At 40.1% G+C, this 25,593-nt stretch overlaps 1 protein-coding gene across 4 annotated transcripts in view; it reads right to left on the bottom strand.

The window, feature by feature from the left end:
* BICD1 (BICD cargo adaptor 1) overlaps positions 1-25,593 on the bottom strand; it is a 179,642-nt gene that overhangs the window by 37,855 nt on the left and 116,194 nt on the right. For all 4 annotated transcript variants that reach the window (XM_065642359.1, XM_065642369.1, XM_065642348.1 and 1 more), the window contains exons 3-5: positions 12,675-12,827; positions 8,858-9,295; positions 1,826-2,920 (exon numbers count right to left, since the gene is read on the bottom strand). In XM_065642359.1, coding sequence (XP_065498431.1) covers positions 1,826-2,920; positions 8,858-9,295; positions 12,675-12,827 — 1,686 coding nt within the window. The remainder of the gene's footprint in view (positions 1-1,825; positions 2,921-8,857; positions 9,296-12,674; positions 12,828-25,593) is intronic.

Raw genomic sequence — 25,593 nt, 5'->3', positions numbered from 1 at the left:
TTACTCAGCAAATCTATCTTTCCCATTTCAGTGAGCACACTTTGAGTTGATGCTTTATTTCCGACAGCAAAAAAAGAGCAAAACTGAGCTCAATTTTCTGGTAGTATCAAAAAATAAATGATAGCTCTGTGCTAATGAAAAAAATCTTTCAATCTCTCGATTACATTTTAATTACATGGAAAATCCACAAATAATTGCTCAGAGCTATTATTGCTTAGCTAAAGATGGTATTTAATTACTTGAATTAATATTTAACACGTGTTGTATTGGAGGTGGGAAATGCTATAAAAGACTCAATGTATATTGAAATATTGCTCAATTTAAAAATCGCCAGTACTCTACAAATGCAGTTACAGATACAACAGTCAATTAAACTTGAAACTGTAACTTCAGGCTACTTGACTATTGGGAATTTTAACACTGAAATCCCAACACTGTCATCAAATAATAGTATCCTAAGATGTTAGCCAGGATTCATGTCCCCATGTGGTGATTGCTGCACTGGTTTTAGATAAGAAATATCCAAGGCAATCTGGAATGATGACTCTGCTGCTGCAGCTTCTTGCATTCAGACTTAATTCTGGGCATAAGGAGATGCATTGAAGTAAATAAAACTATTTGCTTGCTTAAATTGGACCTTCTAAAATGCCTGCAGACTTGGAGTCTAATGGATACAAAGGGCTTAGGAGGACATCTTGTGCAAAAAAGTGACAGTCCTCTTTAAAAACAGACCATTATGTGGTCCTCTTTTAACATTTCATATAAAATCCAGTAATTCTCAGCTTATTTGAATTGGTGCAATATCAAAAATAAAGTGGTTTGGTGATTTTTTTTTTTTTAAGCTGTGAAAATTTTCAAAGTAATGATTTGAAATTTTTTGTTCTCTTAAAATACCTTTATAATGAATCTTTCTCAAAACAAAAAATTGCAGCTACTGTTTCAGTCAGCTTTATCATGTAATGATGTTGACCCTTAAAATAACCAAGCCACTGATTTTATTTCTTAAAGGACTGAAAATGTTACAATGGCAGGAGAAATTATTTCTGACTAAAGAGAAAAATAATTTTTAAAAAAAATCCAACCTCTTGTAATGAAAATATCCTAGTATTTCACCTACTGTTTTATCAAAGAAATGTCCATCTTCTGTGTAGTTCAAAACCACTGGTCACACTCTTATGCCTGAAATTCTCTTCCTCAGCCACGCTTTAGCTTTTATTGCATTTATTTTTAATACCCTTAAAATTGCTGAGGAGCATTCAAGTTTTGCAGCCTGTGGACCGTTACCAAGAGCCAAGAAGAATGGAACACTTTGCTTGGACCATCTACACCATCAAACTCCACCAGCAGGGCCACCTGCAGCTGCTGAAGTGCTGGCCCAGGTGGTCACCCCTATGCTTGCCTTCCCCATTGCTCTAGCGGTACGTACCCTGGCAAAGGGGTCAGCACACCCCTGAGAGCCTCACCATGCACATTCCATTTAATTTTTACATTTTAGTTTTGCAATAACACTAGCACTATGCCTGTGCATCAGGCTGGCTGGTAGCTGGTCCCTCCCTGCCCTTCTGCTTTTCTCTTGCTCCACAGGAAAGACTTTTCTGCCTGTGCCCTCAGTGAATGGTGGATGCTGAGAAAAGCAGAGCTAAGAGATGAAAGACGAAAAAGGTGGTGGGGAGGGAGGGAAGAAAGGTCTGCCCTCGCCATGATTGAGTGAGAGGCTAAATAACCTGTGAGCAAAATCTCTCCTCTGAAATACTCCTGGGAAAGCTTCTAAGTGACCTGTATAAATAACATACATTCCCGACTGACTGCTTTATTAGCATCTTACCTGCTTGTTGGCTTTCAGCACTGCTCGCAGGGTTGCGATCTGCTCCCGCTTTGTACTCAGGAGTGATTTCAGTTTCAGTATTTCTTCCATTAAGGCCTCCTTGTCTTTATCGATCATGGGCGCCAGCTCCCGAGCTGCAGCACGCTGGCGCGACAGCTGCAGCGACCGATCGACAGCCTTCTGCAAGTGCTTGATTTGGTCCCTTATGATGGCATTGAGGTTGTAGATGTTCATCGGCTCTTTGCGGATGTCACTGGTGTCGGAGACGGGGGAGGAAGGAGGGGCTGTGATGACAGGAGAAATGGTAGGTGTTTTTGTTGGGCTCTGCTCCTTGGCAGGCTCCGCGGCCTCTTTCGTCACCTGCTCAGTTGGGGTCCTGGCTTCTACAGGTGATGCCACCCCCCTTCTGGCGAGCCGTGGGGAAAGGAGACCACGAGGGTCGTCCGGTCCTTTCAGGCTCCCGCTGCGGGTGACTCTGCTTTGCCTGTAATAGTCCAACATGACCCTGTTTGGTGTCTCGTTGTTGCACAGGCAGACATGATGGTAGAGCTGAGCCAGCTCCTCACTGAATGTCACCAGCTCATCCTGGGCGGTGTTGAGGGTATTATGGTTTTCACTTGCTATGCTTGTCATCCTTTGAAGTTCCTTTTCCATGTGGACCATTTTTTCCTGGCTTTCCTTGGTTGACTTCTCCAGGTTTGTCACCTGTTCATCATATGTCTGGATTCTGCTCTCATACTTGGCCTTCTCTTCAGTGTAGTTTTCCACGTATTTATTATATTTCTCCTTTAAGGCTTTGATTTCTGCTTTAAGGTCTATCACCTCCGTAACAGCTACTTTGTATTTACATTCCAGGATCTCCAAGCCATTGATGTCCACTTCATAATCATGTGCTTCCTCACCGGGGTCTCGGCCCTTCTCACAGTCAAGCTCTGCTTTCAGCTCCTTGTTGCTCTGCAGACCCCTCATGGCATTGACATGCTCCGTGAGCCTGTGGACTCGCTCATGTTGCTCGGTCAGGGCTCCCTTGGTGTGCTCCAGCTGCGTCTGAGACTCCTGCAGGTTGGCCAGGAGAATGGCTTTCTCTCTCTCCACCTGCAACAGAGTCAAAGTAAGAAATCCAGGACCTCCTCCTACCTGGGCTTTTCTGCTGGACATCAAACCCTGCAATCATACTCATCTCTTCCACTCCCCCACTCTGCGTACACAACTTGGGGGCTTCAAAAATATTTCAACCATACATCCCTGAACTGTAAAGTTAAGTCAAAAAGGCATGTACAACTCGTACAGGGTTATGAAGTCCCAGCCTCAGTTACAATTTACAATATCACTAGGTTGTGATTTTACACGTTGCTCACTGCAGAATTACTTAGTGCCCAAGTACTAAGTGCCTAGTCACCTAGAGTGATGATACAGGATTTATTACAACTTATGTTCCCTAAATTTTAATAGGCATGAACTGCATTCACTGTCAAGTATCAGTCAACTATAAGCCTTTCCACTGGTACATACACATTTCTCAATGGAGGCTGAATTTATTCATTTCCCATGAATAGCTCTAGCAGTCCTTCACAATATTTATTTATAACTTTGAACTGTTGCAAACTGTCATTAAGGCTTGATTACTGAATGCAAATACAGTAAACAAATGGCTGTGTACATTTCCACAGATTAGATTAAATACCCTGCTGTGTGTGAATGCAAAAGAGATCAGGAAACTGAGTACATGCAATTCCCAGAATTCCCCATCCCCAGCACTTAACTGTGAGCAAAATCCATCCTTTTTAGGATAAGGCAGAAAAAGCGGGATTTGTGGTATAACAAACTGCTGGTTCTGACCTATTAAGCTCCTTTCTGAATACCCACAGAGATATGTGGGTATTGAACAGTAGAAGAGGTCATGGAGAACTCCCCTATGAGTTTTAATACACAGCATCTTAAAGTAAGTGTGTGTGAATGGTGTGAATTTTGGGGTTGTCCTATGCAGGGACAGGAGTTGGACTCAATGAGCCTTGCGGGTCCCTTCCAACTCAGGACATTTTATGCTTCTATGAAGTAAACAAGAAAAGCAAGTGAACAAAAAAGTTTGATCTGCTCCAGTATTTGCTACTCATGCTAACACCCTTGGAAGTCTTCCATTTCAGGTTTTAAGTGTAATGCTCCAACTTTTTTTTTCTGTGCCTTTGTCCCGGTTCTGAGTTGTGAATTGGAAAGCAGAGGATGGCACAAGGAGGTGGGATCCTTCTTGCTTTCATGGCTTTTCAAACAGGACCCTGAGCCTATCAGGTTTTCTGCTCTTTCTCTGCAGTTGTTGCAGTATCTCAGCCCTGTGTTTACACACGCAGTGAAAACAGCATGCTCCACATTCCCTTTATGAGTGGCTGAATTACTAATTCAAAGCTGTCAGTTCTGAAAAATGCTTTAAAAAGCCTCTCCTTCCCTATCAGCATCCTCCTAGGTAGTATTTGGAAGAGAGTAAAATCAGGCACCATGAATCTTACTGAAGAAAAAGAAAAGCCTTTTAGATACCAAGAGGGTATTAACACCATCTCACAAAAATGTTCCAAGCAGTGGTTCAGATTCATATTTTCTCGTAATGAGGCTTTTGAGCAGTGGCTGCTACTCACAAGTATTAAGGCACTAAAGCATATGTTCATCCCCTGGTTTTACAGACAGGCTTTCAAAACACAGCCTCTATTAGAACCTGCAACCAACTGCAGGGAAAAACTGTAAGGACAAAAATAGAAGCCATGTTAAAAACTAACTAACTAAATAAGCACCCTAGTTTTCTCAGTGACTGATAGCTTAAGATTTAAAAAAACAGGGCCAAACTTCATCATTATTTTATGGTCCAGGAGGAGTCTGTTTCCTTAGATACAGGGCACTCTATAGTCTGTGCAGAAGAGGACAATCAAATACCGTGAGTACATTGGTACCTTTCTCCATTTGACGCTATTCCCCCATTGCTGTCTCAGTCTGCCAGCCACTCCTCCCACTCCACTCCTGCATTAGTCCATCCTTGCAGAAAAAATCCAGAATAGGGCAACCTTCCTCTCTGCCAAGGGCATCTTCTTAAAAGGTGACTGCTCTCCACAGACTTCTCAGTCAGACCTGTCCTGGGGAGCCTCAGGGAGCAACCCAGCAGAAGCCTCTTCACCAGCTTTTCTGGTTTTTTCCCTCAAGCCACAAGTCTGCTCCCCCAGAAACTTTCAGCTCAACTCTAGTTGTTACCACCTGATATAACAGACTTCAGGTGTTAATTGCATGACTCTCATCAGATAATGAACATATTTATTCCTTTAACCTGGTAAGAGGTGTTACATACCTGCATGAAAATCTGAGTTTTGCTTAACTTAAAGGACCATCTCACCTTATGGTGAGAAGTTGCATGGACAATACAGATGCATACATTGTACACCAAAGGCAGTTGGCTTTTTAAGGTGTATAGATTCACTGTGGCTATATTCACATGGAAGCAGGCAATTAACTGTAGACTACATTACTGTAAACAGAAATAAGGTGTTTCAGTGTCTGCTTAAATTAATCATACAGAACTGACCCTGCCAGATTATCAATCTCAGTGGTCATACTCTGTCATGAAGGAAAATTATAACGGAGCTAACTGGGATCTTTATGATCATCTCTCTGCTGAACATAACTAAGTTCTGGAACCAATACTTCTTATAAATAGAAGGGATTGTTTCCAGAGAAAACATGCAACTTTTAAAACCCATACACCAACTTGGACAGCAGGTAAAATGAAATACATAGATCTACTAAATTTTGCTCCTGATGGTCCAGTACTTATGGCTTAAGCTAATCCACTTCTGTTTGAAGTTATGAATACTTGCTCCTACTTTCAAGGGTAAAAAAAAAAACCAAACCCAAAGCTCCAGCTCAGCCATGAGTACACTTCCTGCATATTAATGACTTTGCTGTTTCCAAGTATGGTAATTATATTTCTTGTTCTAGACAATATTACACTCTTACTTCTACCCACAGAAAACTTTTGGGAATTGGAGTTATTTTTCAGTCCAGTTGGTCGGGGCTTTTTGACATTTAAATTAGTAGCTGCAGTAAATGTCCATATCATCTTAAAATGAAAATAAAAACAACTCAATAGTAGCTATACCTATTTTGCGATGCATCCTTCCCTTCAAAGATTTCAGTTTGAGAAGATTTCCTACCCAATTTGGTCTATAGTTTGCAATTATGGAAACCAATTTTACCATTGCTATTTATCCCTTTTTCCTTTTTTAATAATATCAGAATATCAGTGAATGATTCCTAGTGGAGACTGGAACAAGAAATCAACAGAAAAACTCAGTTCTAGAACTCTGCATCTCAGCTGTGTCATATTTGTCAGAGAGTACCAGATAGCTGGAGAAGAGTGTCAGAATCTGGGCCACTTGACTTTTTTTCTTTTTTTTTTTTTAAGAGAACTTAATCCAAGTTTTCCAAATATGACATTGGCCTCAGGAATAGGGAAAGCATCACCATGGAAGGAAGAGAGGAGTCCTAAGGCTTTGAAGATGAGATAAAGAATTCTTCCCAGTGGGCAACAAACATGACAGCAGAGCAGAAAGCTTTGAGCTTTTCCGAGAAAATCTCAGCATACTAGAATTTTCAGCAAGACATTTGTTACTTAGTGGATTTAAAAGATGGAAAGGGGATATGTGCAATTAAATCTTTTCTAGGGATCAGCAGAAATCATGGAGCAGCAGCACTCTAAAGCTGCAGAAGGAATTACGTCTGTCATACTAATTTTTTTTTTGTGAAGGTGTCTGAGATTGAGGAGTAAAAAAGTTTGCCACACATGTACAAAATGGCAAATCTAAATTTTGCTTCTCTCAAAAAAGGAGTCTGCTGTTCTATAGACATAAAAATACTTTCCAAGAGAGGGTCAATTTTTTTAGCAATCTGTCAGGGTACAGCCTTTTCTGAGGAAACAAAAGGAACAAGACATGGCTGAATGGATAGCACATGGCAAAGACGCTGTGGAAGAGAAAAAATCCAATTTTGCTGAAGAATCACCTATTGTCAGCTTGAACTCGATTATATCTCCACCTACTATGAGGAGAATTTTTGGAGGAATTTTTCACATTTAATTCGTGTGACCCAAGGTGAGCTGATGCAACTCAACAGGAAGATGACCACTTAAAAAATAGTACACATCAGCATTTTGCAGTAAGCCTTTTCAGTATCCAAAGAAACCAGGTTACCAGCTGGGTGTAGTCTTTCTTTCCAAACCTTCTGATAAGATCAGAATGCTGAGCAATGATTGTGGCTATTTGTGCGAGGGCGCTGGGGCCCAGCAAAACCCTTGTGACTGAAAATGCTTACTTTTATTATCTAGGGTCCTTCTAGGATCCTATGGCGGGGTGCGAGATTGTGGCTGTGACTGTCAGAAGGCCAACTCTTTGTTTAAGAAGTGTATAATAAATAAGTAATGTTTAAGTCAGAGACAATCAAAACATTTGCAGTGTCTTTTCTTGATTCAGCAAGCTCAATATTTAATTTAATAAAATGAAAACAAACACACCCAAACAATCTTGTTTTTTTCATTTCCAAACAGCTTTCACTCCAAATTTATATTGCATAAACTTCAATGAAAACTTCGGTTGGAAACGCTTACACTATATTCTAAGATGTGAACATTTCAAAGCATTTCTGCTGAAGCTGTGTTTTTTAACTTTTAACATTGTATTTCTGATTTAAATTGAAAGCTGCATATATCTTATATGTGCATATATTATACACATAAATGTACATATATATACACATTCAGATTTATACATGTATATATATGCAAAACACACACTTTATATTTTAATACTGGAAAAGTTTCTGACATAACTGTTCACAGGAATAAAGTTCCAAATTTCAAGCTTTCCCACTTAAATTATGTATGTTTTGCATCAAAGTTATTTGTGCAAAGCACCAGATGTCATCAATGTTTGCCATGTCACATCTCAGATCAAAACTTTCCATGGTGCATTTGACAATGAAGTAAAGAGAATAATTAACGCTTCAGCAAATATAGGACACACCACGTAGGGATTTATTGTTCTCTAGCAAGCACTGAAAATTGGTTTGGTCTATTTTACTTCCAAATCACCTTTTACATTGTAAGCAGTAAAGGATTTACATTTACTGTCTTTAGAAGAGGCACTTTTGGGAAGCCTACAGCTAGAAAATGCTGGATGTTTCCTTGATGCTGCCAAACCCTTTCAAGCTCTAGTGGCAGAGAAGATGCTCAACAGCCTGGGCGGTGAGACTCCCGCTCTGTGTGGCACGGTCCCCCTTCCAAGATGATGTCGGCATGGGGGCTGCAGCTTGAGTTTTTACCTGGCTTGCGTCCCAGGCTCCTATTCCGGTTATGCCTGGGCTGGGCTTGGATGAATAGAGAACAAATGCTGTCTGTAGGGTCCCCAAGGCACCCTCTGCAGCCTGCGCATCCGCCAAGACTGCCAGGGTGGACAAGGGCGCTCTGTGACATCTCACACGCCACATGCTCTCCGAGTGCACGGTTATTAAGAGGAGCGCTCCTCTCCCTTTATTCTCTCTTGACAGTAAGCCAAATCTTGTTCAAACTGAATTTGATGTCAAGAACCCCCTCTGACTTGCAAGGGAGCATAATCAAGTCTGTCTGTATTTTAGTGGATTTTTTTTCCAGATACTTTTGGTCATACTGAAGAGTACTTTGTTCCACTTGAAATTTCGGGGACATTTCCTGCTGTATCAAAGCGGGAAAAAAAGAACCTAACCACCGGCAATCACGGCAACCAGGTCCCTTTCTCCTCTTTGCACTAAACATCTGCTTGGGCCACAGTGACTTTTTTTCCAGACAGATAATCTGTTTACTAGGGATATTTCTAGCAAAATCTGGATATGAAGAAACACCAAAGCAGAAGGCCAAGAATAGGACATATGGGGTCAAGAATATCACTGAGGGAAATAATTGCAAAAGCTGGCACAAGGTTCCATAGGATGTGTGTCTAAGCACTCCAGGACATTAAATTCAGCTCTTACCTGCATGAGCTGCTGCTTCAGTTTCTGTATTTCTGATATGTTGAGCTCACTGAAGAGGTCAGAGACGGGGTGCAGAGATTCTCCTTTCCTACCCGTGGGAGTTCGGTAGTCACCGTTGAGTTTCACAAGAGGCCCATGGATGTGTCCATTCATTTTGTCGTCGTTGTTCGGCTCACCCCCGTCTTCTGCAAATTTCAATCCATCTACTGATATATTAATATGGTTATTATACACACTATCATTGAGGTTGATATACTGGGAGAGTTCCTTCCTCAGATTGTTCTTTTGCTCTCTTTCATTTTTTAAAGTTTCCAGGGCTTCCTCCAGCTGGTGCTCAGCAATCTCCTTCAGCCGGATGGCATCTTCTAGCTGACTATTAAGCAACACTGTCTCCTCCTCAAATCGTTTAATCTCATGCTTTAAGCCTTCATATTCAACCTGAATTAGATAAGACAAAGAACATTCATAATACTAAAACTTGAGTCATGAAAACCTGCCGTTTCTCAGCCTTATTGAAATAGGTGTTACAGAAAATACAGTCTGAAATACCAGACATTGCCTGTAGCTGCAAAGAAATGGCTGCATAGAAAAAGCAAGTGAAGCTTGCTCTGTTAAATACTCCATTGCTCGCTTTTTCAGCATGGAAAAATCAAGAAAGATAACGCCTTTTTTCTGAGCACCTCATGACAATAAACAACGTATTTCATGGAAAGAAGGATGTTTAGTAGCAGATATCCTGGTTACCATCGATTGATTATGAATTGCCATAAGCAATGCTGGTATATCATGGTATGTATAGATCTCAGGTTAACTTAGTCTGATTTATTAATTGCAAGTATTCTGAAGATGTCTTATCTAAATTCTTACTGGATGCAAAGTCACTCAGGCATGGATACTCTCAAGTATCTGGTATCTTAGTAGTGTCCAAGTACAAAAACCGTAAAAGAGCCTATTATTCATACAATCAGTTTAATCTCTAAAATGCCCCCCCAAAAAAATGCCCCAGATTTTTAAACTACCAGGCCTATGTATCAAACATCCAGCCACACAATCCTTGCGCTGTGTGTTGGGAATACCATTCTGGAGCACCTGGCAACCTGTTTGCTCTGACAGCGCTGCCAAAGTGCTTCCCAGACCAGCTTCCCCCACTGGTCTTTCTCCTTTCCCAGAGGGCAGGCCCCCTGCCCCATACCTAATCTGCAGTATTTTATCAAGGTATTTATCAGCAGTGTGGGCTGAGGAAAAAAATAGGTGTTTCTTTCTTCTTTAAAAGGCAGCTCCCCCATTTATTCAGTCCTTTCTATCACACCCAACAAGAAGCAAAGCCTGGGTAAGTACACCCAATCAAAACCAGTTGTTCAGCAATATCTAGATGGCACAGCTGATCCTCACTGCAGAACACCTTCCCTTGCTGGGTCTCCTCATCTTCCTGGAAAATCCCACAGCAATGAAAAGGAAGAGCTTTGTAAAGGTCCTTGTCCATGCTTGACCAACTCTTCTGGTAAAAATGATCATGCTTTGATTTTTAATTTAATTCTAATCATGTTACTCATCCACCTTTTCATTTCTAAATATGAAAAATTCCCAGTTTTGGGTGAAATAATTCAGTAGTTTGGTGAAACAGAAAAGAAATACTGACTTTTCATGCTTCCATAAGAAAGATTTTTCATTTGAGGTATTTCTCATTGAAATGCATTAATATGCATTATTATCTGCAATTTTAAGGCATTGTCTTGAATATATTTTATTTAACATATATATATATATTTAAACAAACTATAATAAGGTTCTGGTGAAAACAGAAATATCAACCCTTCCTATTGGAGTAGAATATTTATTAACCTGTCAAAAGTCTTGTACTCATAAGCCTTTGGAAGGGCAAACTTAAAAGCCAAAGCACTAATTTTCAAACCTGGAGAATGAAAACATTGCAAACAACAAAGAAAGTTCCAAAGTCCTATTGGAAAATGTTAAATAGAAAAGGAAAATCCCTGACATTTTGAAATCAACATTTGGCAACTTGATATCTTCTCTGACTGGAAAAAAAAAAAGGTCCATGTGAAAAACTATTAAATCCCATCAAGTAGCTATGTTTATATCTTAAGGACATGGAAAAAGAAACCTTTTCAAATTTTAAATGCATATAAAAACCAGACATCTGTATTATCTTTATGGTTACCATCTCATGAATTCTTGTTTACCAAGCTACAAAATACCCAACTCAGATAACAACAGTTCAGCTCTAAGACTTGTAAAATATGGTTTTATAAATTAAACTATTAAATACAAAATGCTCTTGAAATTTTATCCTGTACAGCAAACTATTTTAGGAATCATAAGTGCATGGATATGTGATGCAAAATTACTGATTCTTAAAGCCATTCAAAATGTGGTGATGCTTTTTCTCTCCGCAGACTGCTGGCATTTGGTTTCATTAAGATGAAATATTATGACAAATAATAACACTTGCAAACAGATTTTCTTCTGAGGGAAACTAGGACAGTCCATAAAGGAGTCTTCAATTTCCTGATAGTGTGAAAATGCCTCCTATGAGGTGTGCGAGGGAAAATTCCATGCCTCAAAGGGCAATTTGCTGGCTTAGTAAATAACTCTGACACAAACATGATCTGCTATAAATTCAGTTTCAGGAGTGTGAAAGTCTGGATATCTTCGTAAATAAGGAAACGATGTACCTGTTTCTATTATCTGCATATTACCTGTGGCACAGCTGTGTTGTTTTAAATGTTTCAGTTGCATTTGTGCTGGAGCAGTAAAATAGCAGTAAAAGCTGAAATCATACCACATATTTCTGCAGAAATAAGGCAGCTGTGTTACCAGGCTGCCATTAAAGACTGTGACAGTCTTGGCTATTTGATAAAAGCCCAAACTGAACCAGGCAGTAGGTTGGGATATAAACCAGGGGCTGCAACACTAACCGGTGTCACCGAGTGCCATGTTATGCTGTGCCTAAAAGGCAGAAAGTTTTACATCATCCAACTTGGATATTTAAGTATTGATCACCGCAAGTTAACTCTTCTGACGTGAGAACGAATCTCTTCTGTTCAACCTAAAGGACGGCTGTGTTCCTGTTTATGTCCTCAGTGGTATACACACCCAGCAGCGAAGGGAGCTGTGCTCTTGCAAGGGGGGGAGAATAGACCCCAGGACTGCTTATGTCTGGATGCAGTGAGGCTGTTGTTTGTGGTGGTGAGGAAAACAAGGCACATAACTAGGAACACCTCACAGTCCTTTGCCTATTTTTAAAGCTTGTTAAACTTGTGGGTTAGCGTGGCTGAGAAGAGGGCAACACCAGTGCTGGAAAACCTAAGCAGCAGAGAAAAAAAAAAAAAAAAGGAGAATGAGGGGATGATTATTTCCTCTTTTCTCCACTTCAGAAAAGGAAAGGATGTGCAGGAAACCAACTGAGAGGAAACAGAGGGTTGAACTCTGCCACTGAGCACTTGAGTTCAGCATGCAGGGAGGGAGGGGGGAAAAAGCAGGAAGTGAAAAGGTGCAATTCTATTTTAATAATTCCTCTGCTATTACAAAGTTCTGTAACAAAATATTCCCCAGGATTTTCCTAAAACTAAGGTAAGGGCTTCCCCATACGTCAAAAATGACCAATAACACTGTTTCAGAATAAGAGTTTAGTGAAAACCCAGCTGAAAAAAACAAACAAACACACACAAAAAAAAAAACCCAGAAAAACAAACATACAAAGAAACTTCTATCAGAGTGCACTGTGGGATCACATTATGGAAATTGGAGAAAATTGTGTCATTTTTCAGCATAGTGCCTGGAATCTTTCAATGCTTACTTGATTCTGTTTCAGTGTGGACACCAGCTTCTGTAAAGTGATGTTTTCTTCTTCAAGCTCAGTGTAGTCCTGCAGGAGTCTCGCCTCTCGAAACTTGTACTCTCGAATTTCATCTTTCATTCGTATCCTCTGTAGTTCTACCATTTCGTTATTCTGATGAGAGAAAATGCAAGTATGTTACCATTCATGCACGGCCACTTTAATTATGAATGCTGTCTTTGGGGAAGGTAAAACAAAAAATTTATCCTCAAATTGAATTAACAGTGCAAACCAAAACTGCGTCACCTTTTAATCTGAGGCCAAGCAGTAATTCCAGGTGTGTGCTGGCAATGCAGCAATGAGAACATCCAATAAGGAAGCTTGAGTTAAAACAGCTTCAAGATGAGATGTTTATTGAAATGGAAAACCTGGCAAGGCTTTATCATCTCATTAGTTTTATTGCTCTGCAATACAGTTGGATTTAAATAAAACTGCCACCTGTTTTCCACTGAAGGATGCTTTCTACATTCATACAGAAAAGCAATGAGTGACGGCATCTGTTCTGTAAAGACATCTGTTCCTGGGCAAGGTGCACTCACATGTTTGTGTCTGGAGGCATCAGAACGGCACACAGACAGGCGGGGGGACCTGCCAGGCAGGCGGCTGTCAAGTGCTCATCAAAAACCTGACAAATGCTTTGCTGTGCTGAGCAGGATTACACCCTGCGAGTCTGAGAACACACAAGGTCATCACTTTATTTTTGCCATTAGCATATACAGTTCCCCAGGCAGCCTTATGAGAGAGGTCACAAGGGATCAGTCTTACCAAAAAATTGCTTCCATTGGATTCCAGTTCTGACTGAGTTTGACATAAAAGGTCAGGTTATTCTGGAAAGACTCTGCCGACCTAACCCTGGTGTAAAATGCACTACGGGAAGATGGAGTTAACACACAGCTGGAAGAGAACAGTGACCGACACGGTCGGTAGGAGCGACTTCCCCCTCTACTTTGAAGAGAAGCCTGCATTTTCCTGATAAATAGGAACAGGCATAATTGGTCATATCTTCTCTTTGCCTGCAGGAGGAACCTGAGCATTGCCGCAGCAGCTGGTGGAGGGAAGCAGGACTGCGACACCAATGCTGGGGTGTCAGAAAGAGCACACCTCGGAAGCAGTGAGGGTTTCTGTAAAAGATGTCAGTGTGGAGCGAGAGCAACCACTGGCCTGACAGCTACCTGAAAAAAGTCAAATGTTTAAGAAATCATTACAATAGACATTGTAGTCAGCGAGCTCTGAATAGATTGACATGTACAACTCACTCTTTGGTACAGAAAGGCTAAAAATCCATGTTCTGAATTGAGGATAAACAGAACTTTGCTTAGCGCCTAGGCTAAATAAACAATTATAAACCCCCGGAAAACAACATTGCAAAGCATGGGGGAAAAAAAAAGTTAATGCAGGAGTTACAAAAGCACATTTTAAAATGAAGTCTTTTTGTTACAAAAAATTAAAAACCATCACCCTCCTCCTGGCAGCTAATTAAGAAGAAATAAAGGAACTACCTAATTCCTTAACTTAAGACAACCAAAAAGATGCCTGGTGGCAGAAGTGTCACAGAGCACTAGATAAAAGTAACCTTCTGCAAATATTCCTGCATCCATCACTGCCTAATGAACCTCTGAGTGAACTGCAAGAATGGCACTGCAGATGATTCCAAGAGGTAAAGGCACCTTATACCTCAGAGCTGCCTATAAACATTTTGTTTCTGTCAGCACATTCCCAGCTGTGGCTGCTGTTGACGCCTGCTAGGTGTGGGTATATGTGTGGGTCTGAGGCAGTATGTGGGCAACACCAAATGCAGAACTCGGCTGCACCAAGTGTAATTAAGCTGCTCTGCAAATCTCCTGGTGTTTGGAGGGTGATTGGCCCATGGAATGAATAGCAACCGGTTGACATCCATCCAATCCACACAGTCACACTGCTGGTTGAACGGAAGACCTCTCCAAAAAGGGAGGAATTAAAAAAGGTGGCCAGAAATGGAGGACCTGAGCAAAGAATTTTTACTGAATCCTGACGTACCATTTCCTTGACAGAGTACAAGGCATGCTCCTTTGAAAAAGCCTTGAAAATTAATTCCGTAAGGTCAGAGTACTCCTTTTTCTTTCCTATTATTGCAAAAAGAAATAAAACATGAGCTATCATCTGGCTGGACGGCACCACCATTTCTTTCAGAAGAGAGAAACCGCATTTCTTCACCACTTGTAACTGCTGCTTCTCCTACATAATCTTGAAGGTATAAACAGAACCACTTATAGCGCTCCTCCTCTTTTTACACAAAGAGAAATGATCTCTGCAGAGCAACCTCTCTTCATCATTGCTCGTGACATTTGGTTAAGGAAGAAACTGCCAGTAAGCAGGGTATATTCATTTCCATCAAATGCTCTGATTAAACACAGTATCTTCTCACAACTCTCTGTTGTTATTTTGAACTATTTTAAATCTCTCCCTTAAGCAGACAATACACAGTTATAGAGGACAGATCTCACTGTACTGATACAGCGGCAGTAAAATGAAATTATTTTTATTTGGCCATCGCATCAGTCCTCTTCCGATGTGACTTGGACTTCTATGAAAACAGTATGAGAGGATTGAAAAACACAAGGCAAAAGGAGTCTGTCAGCAGGGCAGTTATCTGTATGAGCCACTAGAGGACAATGTAACCTAAATTATTAGGAAAATAATTAGTAATTAAACTTTATTGGTAATCAAGCACCGAACATTAAACTTGCAGGATAGAGCAACTGAGCCAGATGCTTTTACTAGGGCACTGCCTCAGGACTTTTACATTTCCAGAGAGGATTCCCCTATGAACTACTGTATCTGTAAAAACCAAATTAATCCAAGTAGTGGAGCTAATGATAGATGAACAATGTTTTAATGGCTGTAAATTATTTTCAGTCCCAGTCACCAGCTGAACGTTGTGCAACAGTTTTAATGGATCGGTGCCAAAGAAGGAAAAGACCTTTCTGTGAAACTGTAGAAAACAACGGAGTTCTTGTCAGCGTTGCATCTAATTATACGTGAGCACTAATTGTGGAAAAAGTCAGTCACATAGCTCAATGCATGTCTAACAAACCTACACATAACAGAACAGACCATAAGAAATGAAAACAGAAGGTTCAGTTGAGATAAAGTCTGTTCAGGTCACCTGTGCACTAGTACTTAGACATATTTTCAGACTTGCCAAATATGAAAAGCAAAAGGATTTTTGCTTTTGCTGTAGGTTTTACAGGGCCAAGGAGCATATCTATACAGTACAATCATCGCTTCAATCCTGACAGGTCTCTGAGCATCAGTGGAATATAAATATTAAATAATAAACTTCTCTACTTCTTACCAAAATTAAATGCAATATATATGAATATATTATTCATTTTTGATCCAGCGTAGACTTTTAAAATGCTGTATTCCATATGCTACATACAGAGCATGTTATATCAATTTTGTGTGTAGACACATTGTAATACATTGTGTAATATCAAAAAACTGCAAGTAAGAAGGTACTTTAAAATGAAAGAATGGAAATGGCCAATTTTGAAAACGATAAGAAAGGACTGGATTTTTTTTTAAGCCTTCTTTTTACAGCGAATGTAGTTCCGTTAACTATTTTTTGTTCACCCCCATCTTGGTGTATATAAAGGACTTACTTTATTTCTGGTTTTTGTCTACTGTTTTTTGTCCCAAATGAAATTGAGGAACTAGTGTTTTAGCTTTTTTCCTACATTTTTTTCATACACATTTTCACAGAAAGATTCTAGATCCTTACTGCAGTAAAACATACTATTTTTCACACTGCAAACCAGCTTCATGATCAGAAATTAATGATATGCCCCAAACTACCCTGACTCAGTCACTACTTATCTGTTGGAAAATGTAAGCCATAGCATGATCTTGTGCATAACTTTCTAATTTTCATAGCTTATGAGTAAGAGAACAATGGAAAATTTATATACTTCCAATTTAATAGCATTGTATTATAGCTGATGCAGTATAAAATCCCATTTGATCTGATGACAGTTTTATTGTAGTAGCAGTAAACTGAATGTAATAGAAAGTTTATGCTGAGACTAATATCCATAATCTCATGTGTTTATTGACAAGTCTCACTGTTAATTTTTATGCCGTGTTTACTTTACTCTGCAGAGGAAAATAAAAGGTATATTTTTATAATAAAAATAATAGGTATATCCTAGACAATACAATTCAACTGGGCTTCGAATTTAACCACAAACACACTAACTTTGCATGGGGAAGCGCTACCAGCACGACTTTGGCCAAAACCAGGTTTGGGGCTTCCTTCAGGATCATTTCATCATAAAATTAGCCCCACTTATAAATTATTTTGGCTTCTTTTTAAATATATTGTTTATATCTACTTGGCAACGTGCAAGTAGAAATAAATTCATGAGAAATTAATGAGGGAAAAAATAACCAAAACCTGAAGTATCTTTGATTCATTACTTTTAGAATACACAGAGGTGCCCTTAGAAACTTCAAAGCCCAATTATATCTCCTCTTCAGAAGCCTCTAATGTGAATTATGGGTACATTTTTTGTTTTCCATAAACAATGAAAAATCTAATTCTGCATCATACAGAGAATTCTTCTCACCAGGATGACACAGCAGGACAGTATTGGAAAGCCACCCCTCCTCCTTTCTACTGATCAGAGAATCCAGAGAGCAAAATAATACAAGGTAAAGACCCAGCAAGAGATTTGCCATGCCAGGGAGGAGACAGCCGGGCAGGAGGCAGCTGGCTGGTCTGTAGGGACACCCAGCTTGCCCCGACTGGTCCTGATTTTTCATTCTGAAGGAATAAAGGGAATTTGAGAGAAGAGAAGATGAAGGAGGGAATAGAAGAGCGAGGAACATTTTATTTTAATTACCATCAACTGTTTTAAGTCCAAAAGGTCCTCTAGACTAGCCTTAAAGTTTCCCCCTCTCATATACAGGAATACTCACCTTAAACTGAAAGAATGACATTTTCCATTTTTCCAGAGATATTTAAAACGATAATGGGATTTCGTGGATGACCCAGTGTGACCTGGTCTGACCCTTTTGCAGAATTTGCAGCCCAATTCCTCTGATTCATAGATGTAGACACCTAGCTAAGCAGGGACAGAGCATCTCTTACAGAACCATTTTTGCTTCTCTTGCAATACACGGATCTCTCTATATCCCAAAATAAATTATTTCAAAGATTCTTTTTCCTCATTGTTAAAAGTCTGCACGCTCCTTTTTTGATCTGAATTTATCTGATTTCATCCTTCAAATAGTATCAGTCAGGTGTTATTATTAGAGCTCATGACATTGTATCTGATCTAACCAGCTGTATTGGCATACTACTTAAAGAGCATGAATACAGCTTCTATTGTCCAATACCAAAACCCACTAACTTTTGAAATTATGTGTGATTCTGACATTCCTTAGCTTTTGATATATCATTAATTGTCTCAAAACCAGAATAAAAGCTATTGTGCTGTTGTGCACAAGATATTTGAAAATACATCTGCAGAATAACATAAGTACCTACAATCTTTCCCTTCCATGGATTTACTTACAGAACGACAGCACTATCGAAAAAATGAAAAAAAGCCATGTATTCATTAGCTATAGCATATTGAATAGAAGCCAGATCAAGATAAATTATGTTTCAAGTTCCTTCACCAGCAATGGCTCTTAAATAAAGCATTTACAATATATCTAATAATTTAATAATGTGAAATGTTCAATGCATTTAATAGCAATCACTAAACCTAAAGAGGTAAGGTGAATTTCTATCAAGGGCAATTAAACGGCCCATTTATGCAGTTATCACAGAGGATGAAACCTATAATATTTAACATTGTAAATCTTGCTACATATAAATCCCTATAAAATATCTATTTTATTGACTTTCACAGATAAGTACATATAAAAAGACAAAACTAAGGAATGTTCTGGTTGTTTAGGTATTCAATTTTCTTGCTGAGTATCACGGTCACATAACATTATAACGACTTTTTCATAAACTGATATAAACTATAAATCTCTAATCATACATATTTATCTGAAAAGTAATGGTTTGATTTGACTGCATTTATAGCAATTAATGCATTAGTATTAATGCATTAATTTTATGTCAATCATATATTAATTATAATTAATATTAACACCCTGTCACAAACATTGCTGTAGTATTACTAACTAATTCGTTTAAAGAAAGATAAACTTTACCCAACTAAGCTGTATTAAAACAGCATGTGAGGAAATTCAGACTCCAGGGTTATAGCACAGTTCAGTTAATATGATCCTTCTGCATATCTGCAGAATGATGTAATACATTAACATATGATCATTACAAATAACAAAATATCAATTGACTGGAAAAAGTTTTGCCATGAGAAGGACATTGTGGAGGTCATTTTGTTTAAACTTAAAACTCTGCTACTCATCTGTCCCCTGCAGCTCTACCGGCATTAAACATTTCTAAGAAGGGGGATGACTTATTTCTAAATACCACACTGACTGGGTAAAAGAAAGTTGATGACACATCCATGCCTTGGAGCAGACTGATAGCAACATCTTGCAAATGCAGCGCTCTCCACAAAGAGTCTTCCCACAGTCCATTCAGGCCTGTGCTGGCCTTTACATTTCTCCAGGTACTGATGGACAAAACCACATCCACCCAGGGGCCAGCCACAGCCCAAAGGCCAGTCCCACTCCCATTTATAGAATCACAGAATCATTTAGGTTGGAAAAGACCCCCAAGACCACTGAGTCCAACCATAAATCTAATACTGCCAAGTCCACCACTAAACCATGTCCCTAAGCACCACATCTACACGTCTTTTAAACACCTCCAGGAATGGCAACTCAACTACTTCCCTGGGCATCGTGTTCCAAAGCCTGTCAACCCTTTCTGTGAAGAATCTTCTCCTAATATACAATCTAAACCTCCCCTGACACAAATTGAGGCCATTTCCTCTTGTCCTATCACTTGTTTCTTGGGAGAAGAGACCAACACCCTCCATGCTACAACCTCCTTTCAGGTAGTTGCAGACAGCGATAAGGTCTCCCCTCAGCCTCCTTTTCTCCAGGCTGAACAGCCCCAGTTCCCTCAGCTGTTCCTCACAGGACTTGTGCTCCGGGCCCCTCACCAGCTCCCTCCAGGCCATGTTGTTGCTGCCAGCTGCCCAATCTCATCGCTGCAGGAGCAAGAGGGGCTCCCTTGGGACCTCCATGCTCTGGTCAGCATGAAGAGCACGGAGCAGGAGCGTGCCACCAGGGGTGGACAGCACACTCTCTCTTAACATCTCTTAACACCTCTTAACACTTTAGCTGAATGATTTTGCCACATCTTCATTATTCCCAGTGCACTGAATAGTGCTTGAGCAACAAATACTTGAGACTGCACTATCTGAAGTGGGGCTGTTACCCACTCTACATCACCAGTTATCCCATGGCTGACTGGGTACTGTTACAAAGATACCAAACTCAACCCCAAATTGCTCTTGCCAAATTAGCTCAGGAATAAAAAAAAAGAGAGGGCGGGGGTGGGATGGGCCTGGGGCATTTTGAACTGAACTGTTCTGGTTTGGTTTTTTTTTTGTTGTTGGTTTGTTTGTTTGGGGTTTTTTTTACCAGTTACAACCTTTTATATGAAATATCCACAATTTAAGAAGCCAACAGCAGTGATTCTACATGACAATGCCTGAAGGCAGGCTGTTTGATGGAAGATCCACACAGGCCCTTTCAAGCTCATCAGGAAACCAAGTGCTGGTTTTAAAGCCTAACTGATCGCTTGGGAGAGGCATCTGCCAAGTTATACATATCTCTTTGAGAGGCCATCTGTCAGGTGCAAAGTGCCAAATTTCCTTCTAGACCCAAAGAGGCACCAGCCAACCAACACAAGAGAAGTTGTGCTAAAAGGGTGTGGGTCTGTGATCAGTTTAAGCTCAGCAGAACCACAGCTGCTGCCTCCAGGTCCTGACCCTCCCTTGGGCCAGCATTAACTTTCACATCATAGAATCATACAATCGTTTGGGTTGGAAGGGACCTTCAAAGCTCGTCTAGTCCAATCCCCTGCAAAGAGCAGGGACATCTTCACCTGGATCATCTGCCAGATCAGGGGCAGCAAACCACCCCAGAAAACACATGAACGAAAAGTTAGTTTTAATGGTATTTATATTCCCTGACACTGCTGACAGGGTGGACACACTGGTGGTAGCAGGAGGTATGGAGTATGTATACATACCATCTCTATTTTGGATATGCTTGCTGCACAGCATCATCTATGTGATCTACTCCAAGTACCAGAGGCAGAAACTTGGGTCCATTAATATAAATTGTAAAATTTATATAGCCTCCAGTACAACTAAGATCTGACTGTATGCACTGAAATGTTGAGGAGCAGGGAGCAATAAAGTGAATTCCCAAGGATGGAAAGGAGGAAAGAGAAAAGACACCAAAGCAACTAAATAAGAGGGGTGAGCTTGAGTATTTTAGCACCCATTGTACTTGGTTGGTATGGAGAAAATATGACCCTGTTTATTGACTGCTTGCTTTTGCATTGCTTTCTGCTGTCTAACTTTTGAGGTCAGGATGGTTTCACAGCTCCCTGTGGTAACAACTCCATTCTCCCATGTTCCAGGCATGGAGCTATGCTCCTTGTAAGCTTTCCATTCCCTGTGACAACTGCCTCCCCCTCCTTAGGACTCAGAGCTATTTTAATTACAGCTCGCTGATAGCTCAATCCTTCCTTGTATTCCTCATAGCAGTAATCAAGCCGCGCTGTCAAGGGACGCACATGTCAGGCCAGGGCTCTTGGCTCAGCCTCCCCACCCTGTGCAGCGTTAGAGCAATATCCAAGCTTTGCTTTCATCAGTTTGCACGCCGAGACAATCTTTGGTCTTGTAAATACCAGTTAGATGTTGCGATATCAATATCTGTGAACACTTGCTTCTGCCTTCTGCTGCAGGAGGCCTGTGCTGCAGCGCTGTGTCAGAGCTCGGGAAGCTGAGAACGTGTTGACGCAGAGACCCAGGGCTGGGCAGCAGCGCTAATAAATCTGGTCCCTGGGACAGTGCCACTAAATTAGTAGGGGGCTGAGTTCAAATTAATCAGACGTGCAATTAATTCTGATCCTCAGCTCCCAAAAGATCACAAAAATAATAGAAAAACAGATCTCAAAGGCCTCTAACCCATTCATCTTTCCCAGCGTAGGAGCAACTACATCTTTGTCATACCTGGTGTCTGTCTAATCTCTTCTTAAACACTTCCAATGACAGATCCCATCACTTTTCCCAGAAACTTGATTCCTGACTTCACTTTTGCCTTTGTCAGAAACCTATTTTGAAATGTGTAATCTGAACCTGAGTCACACTGCAAGAGGAAAACTGTGTTTCTTCTCCTACACACAAAGGCAGGAAAACAAATGCCTCTGTTTCTCCCTGCAGGAGTCTTCGATTTACCCACTATACCCATTTTCAACTACCCTCTCTCTCCTTTACAAACAGAAGAGCACTTGAGAAGTGAGGATTCCAGATAGCTCCTGTCACCGAGCAAACTCGTTAGATGTCTTTGCATGGCATACAGCAGAAATGTAGGGAGATGGGTGGTGATGACAATGGTAACTAGATGTTGGAGGAAAAAGGAGATCCTAGTTGACATTTTGTATTCCTTCTTGTATCGGTTCCTCACAGTGGATTGTGAAAGAGGAAATATATTAAAAACAAAAGCAAAACACGTTTAATACGTTTTAGAAAATAGATTGAACTAAATAGCTAATGGATACAAAGAAACTATTCACAGGTACAAATCTATTTCAACCAGTCGTCTGCTGGGACATTCTCTATTGTGCTGCAGAAGAGCTGCGAGAGCTCAGCATCAAAGGAGCTCTGTAAGCCCATGATCACGACGGAGCTTCTCTTGTCACAATTATTTGTGCAGATTGCCAGCTGCAGAGGTGTTTTAAAAGCTCTTTGTGAATTCGCACCCACCACCCTCCCAATGCCAACAGACTATTTCAAGTTCCCCTTGAAAAATATCAATACATCATAAAAGGTTGCTACAAAAGAAGAAGCAACAAGAAAGTTAAACTTTAGTAATTCTCCTTCTTCAGAAGAAGAACAGAGACATGGCATCTTTAAATAAACACGTCTGTGCCACAAAATTCCAATGTTATCACGTGGTCAATTCTGTCGTTATTAAGCGAGAGTATTTCCTCAAAGTCAGGAGCAATTTCAGTAATTAAAATCCATGTAACATTACCCATCTGCTGCAAAAAGAAGCACAGCATTCTGCAGTTTATTTGACCTTGTGTGCAGAACACCCACCCACTCCCGCTTATTCTTCTGTGGCATGAGCAGAAACATCAATTCAGAAACAGGAGTTGATTAATATTAAAAAGATTAAAATGGCTTGATGTCTAATGCCTTTTTTTCCTGAAAACTTAGCATTTTTATTTTAGGTAACATATTTGAAGGACTTAGGTGGCAAATATAGATGAAGATAAGTACCTCGTCTGTCTGTAAACGACATCCTTTAGGACTGAAATTCACACATAATTTTTATTCATTGTAATGCACATGGTAATTCATGAATACAAATGCCTGCATAGAAGATTTGATAAAGTAAACTGCGCTACAGGTTACGTGAATTTATTGATATGGACAGTGAAAATACCTGTACTCATAAAGTGTATCTGTAACACTGTAGTAATCTTGACTGTTCAATATAAATTAGTTTGCAACCTGATCTTGGCTTTTATAATCTACCTTTGCTTATTTTAATACAGTCTGCAAACTTCACAGATTTACTTTATATATACATATATACTTTTTATATATATATATATATACACACATATATATATTACAGACAACGGTAGTGATTTTTACATTGACGGTTTTCTATCTTGTCCTTAAAAAGCTGAGCAAACACAATTCTTGCTGCTGTAAATACAAATGTAATATATGCCATAAGAACACAGTGCAAGGGCTGACTATTAATGCCATAATCTCTGTGAGAGTTACTCAAGCATGTTGCTCATGGCAGCACAGCCTTAGAATTAAATTATTCTTTTGGAAATGGAATAAACACTGAATATTATTCACTGCCTGCAATGCATCAAAACAGAAATAATGCCATAATTACTCAGAGAGTTAAATATCAGTCAAACTATGGGATTATTCAACTTCGGATATTGAAATTATGCTTAAATCTATTTTTTCCTGTTCTCCTGTATTGCACTTTAAACCCACTGCTCTTTTCCTTTCACCATTTGTTTCCACTGGACTTCCATCCCGCTCATGATGGGTGTTGACCTGATAACAGGAACCTGCTGCTAAAACGGATTATTGAATCATTAATAAGATACAGTTAGAAGAACTGAATTCAGAACCACAAAAAACTTCAAAACAGCCCTTTAGTTACCTAAAGATAATATTCATTAAAGGACTGATAGTTTTCTATAAACACCTTGTGGCAGGAGGAACATGGTGTCTCATGGCAAATACCAAGTGATCTGGGTAATCCTTAAAGCAAAGGGACTCGGCAGCTCTTGGAGCTGGGCTGCAAAGTCCCAAGTGCAGCACAAGAGAGAAGCAGTTTCCTCATCCTTGCGCAAGTTGTGCTCAAGGACCTTGACAGACAAAGAACTGCTCTTTTTTCCAGATTTCTAGAAATCTAGGAAAACAGGCCCATGTGAGAAGCAGATGGGAAAACATTTTATTTCAAAGACACGTTCACCTAAGCCTTATGTATCTTGGTATCAGCATTTCCAAATTCTGAACTCGGCCTTCGCTCAAGCCGTGGAGGCTGCTGGTGACAGCTGGGTGAAAAGCGGGTGCCAGGCCCTGGGCAGCAATGTCCCCCGAGGCACAAGGGCACTCATGTGCAACGATGGAGCACTGGACTGTAAATCTCCAGTCACTGATAAGAAAATTTTGTGACAGTGAAGGATTGCAGTCCAAGGCCTTAATTGCTCCCTCTGCCTTCTTCAGGCCACTGCTGACTGATAGCTCGTGCTCCCTTTGTTTTTTTTGTTTGTTTCTAACTGATTTTTAATATAAAATATAACAAAAAACCACACGATGGCTCCAAGGCCATTACAGCGTTCTTGAATTTCCCCTGAGTTTTTAAAGTACTCAACCAAGACCCTGATATCACATCACTACTGATGACATCCAATATCAGTTTCAGCAAATTACTACTTAAATGCAAGTTTTTCAGTTCTTATTCTGTTGTATGCCCTGTGGCTTGATACAGCACAAGTGAATTCAGTTATACACTGAAAAAAAAAAAAAGCGCAGCAGAATAATCAATCTAGTAAAATGGCATCTATACTCAGGGAGGAAAAACATCACACTTGAACTAGGTCAGAATTCAGACAAGCAACAGGAATAAGATGAGATTTATGAACTCACCTTCGTTATTTGATCAACATATTCCACAGCATACCTACACAGTTGGGGCCCATTCTCAGGTTTTTCGTCATTTAAATATTAAATATTGCTACCAATGTCTACAGGGAAGCTGACCCAGGCTGCTAACAATTCCTTGGGCTCTTAATTATAATGAGGTTGAGTTTACCCAGTATCTCAGCTAGAGAATCGACTCTGCATCTTTCTGATCTTGTGTGCCTACATACAAATATATATATATATATATATATATGGAACATGCATCATGCCTACACACTTGCACCACGGTCTTTTGGCAGTGTAACGTAGGACATTGTCAAATACAAGGGCAGAACTGGAAAAATCCCCCAAACAGAACCGCTGGTGTACTCACAACTTTTGGCAGTGCATTACCCCTGTCTGAGCCTGCACACTTGTTTAATAGCCTCTGACTTTGATCACATAGAAGTCTCTATGGCACAGGTAATTTTTCTTCAGCT

The sequence above is a fragment of the Caloenas nicobarica genome, chromosome 1, assembly GCF_036013445.1.
Source record: "Caloenas nicobarica isolate bCalNic1 chromosome 1, bCalNic1.hap1, whole genome shotgun sequence".
NCBI lineage: Eukaryota > Metazoa > Chordata > Aves > Columbiformes > Columbidae > Caloenas > Caloenas nicobarica.
This window is presented reverse-complemented; position numbering and strand designations above follow the sequence as displayed.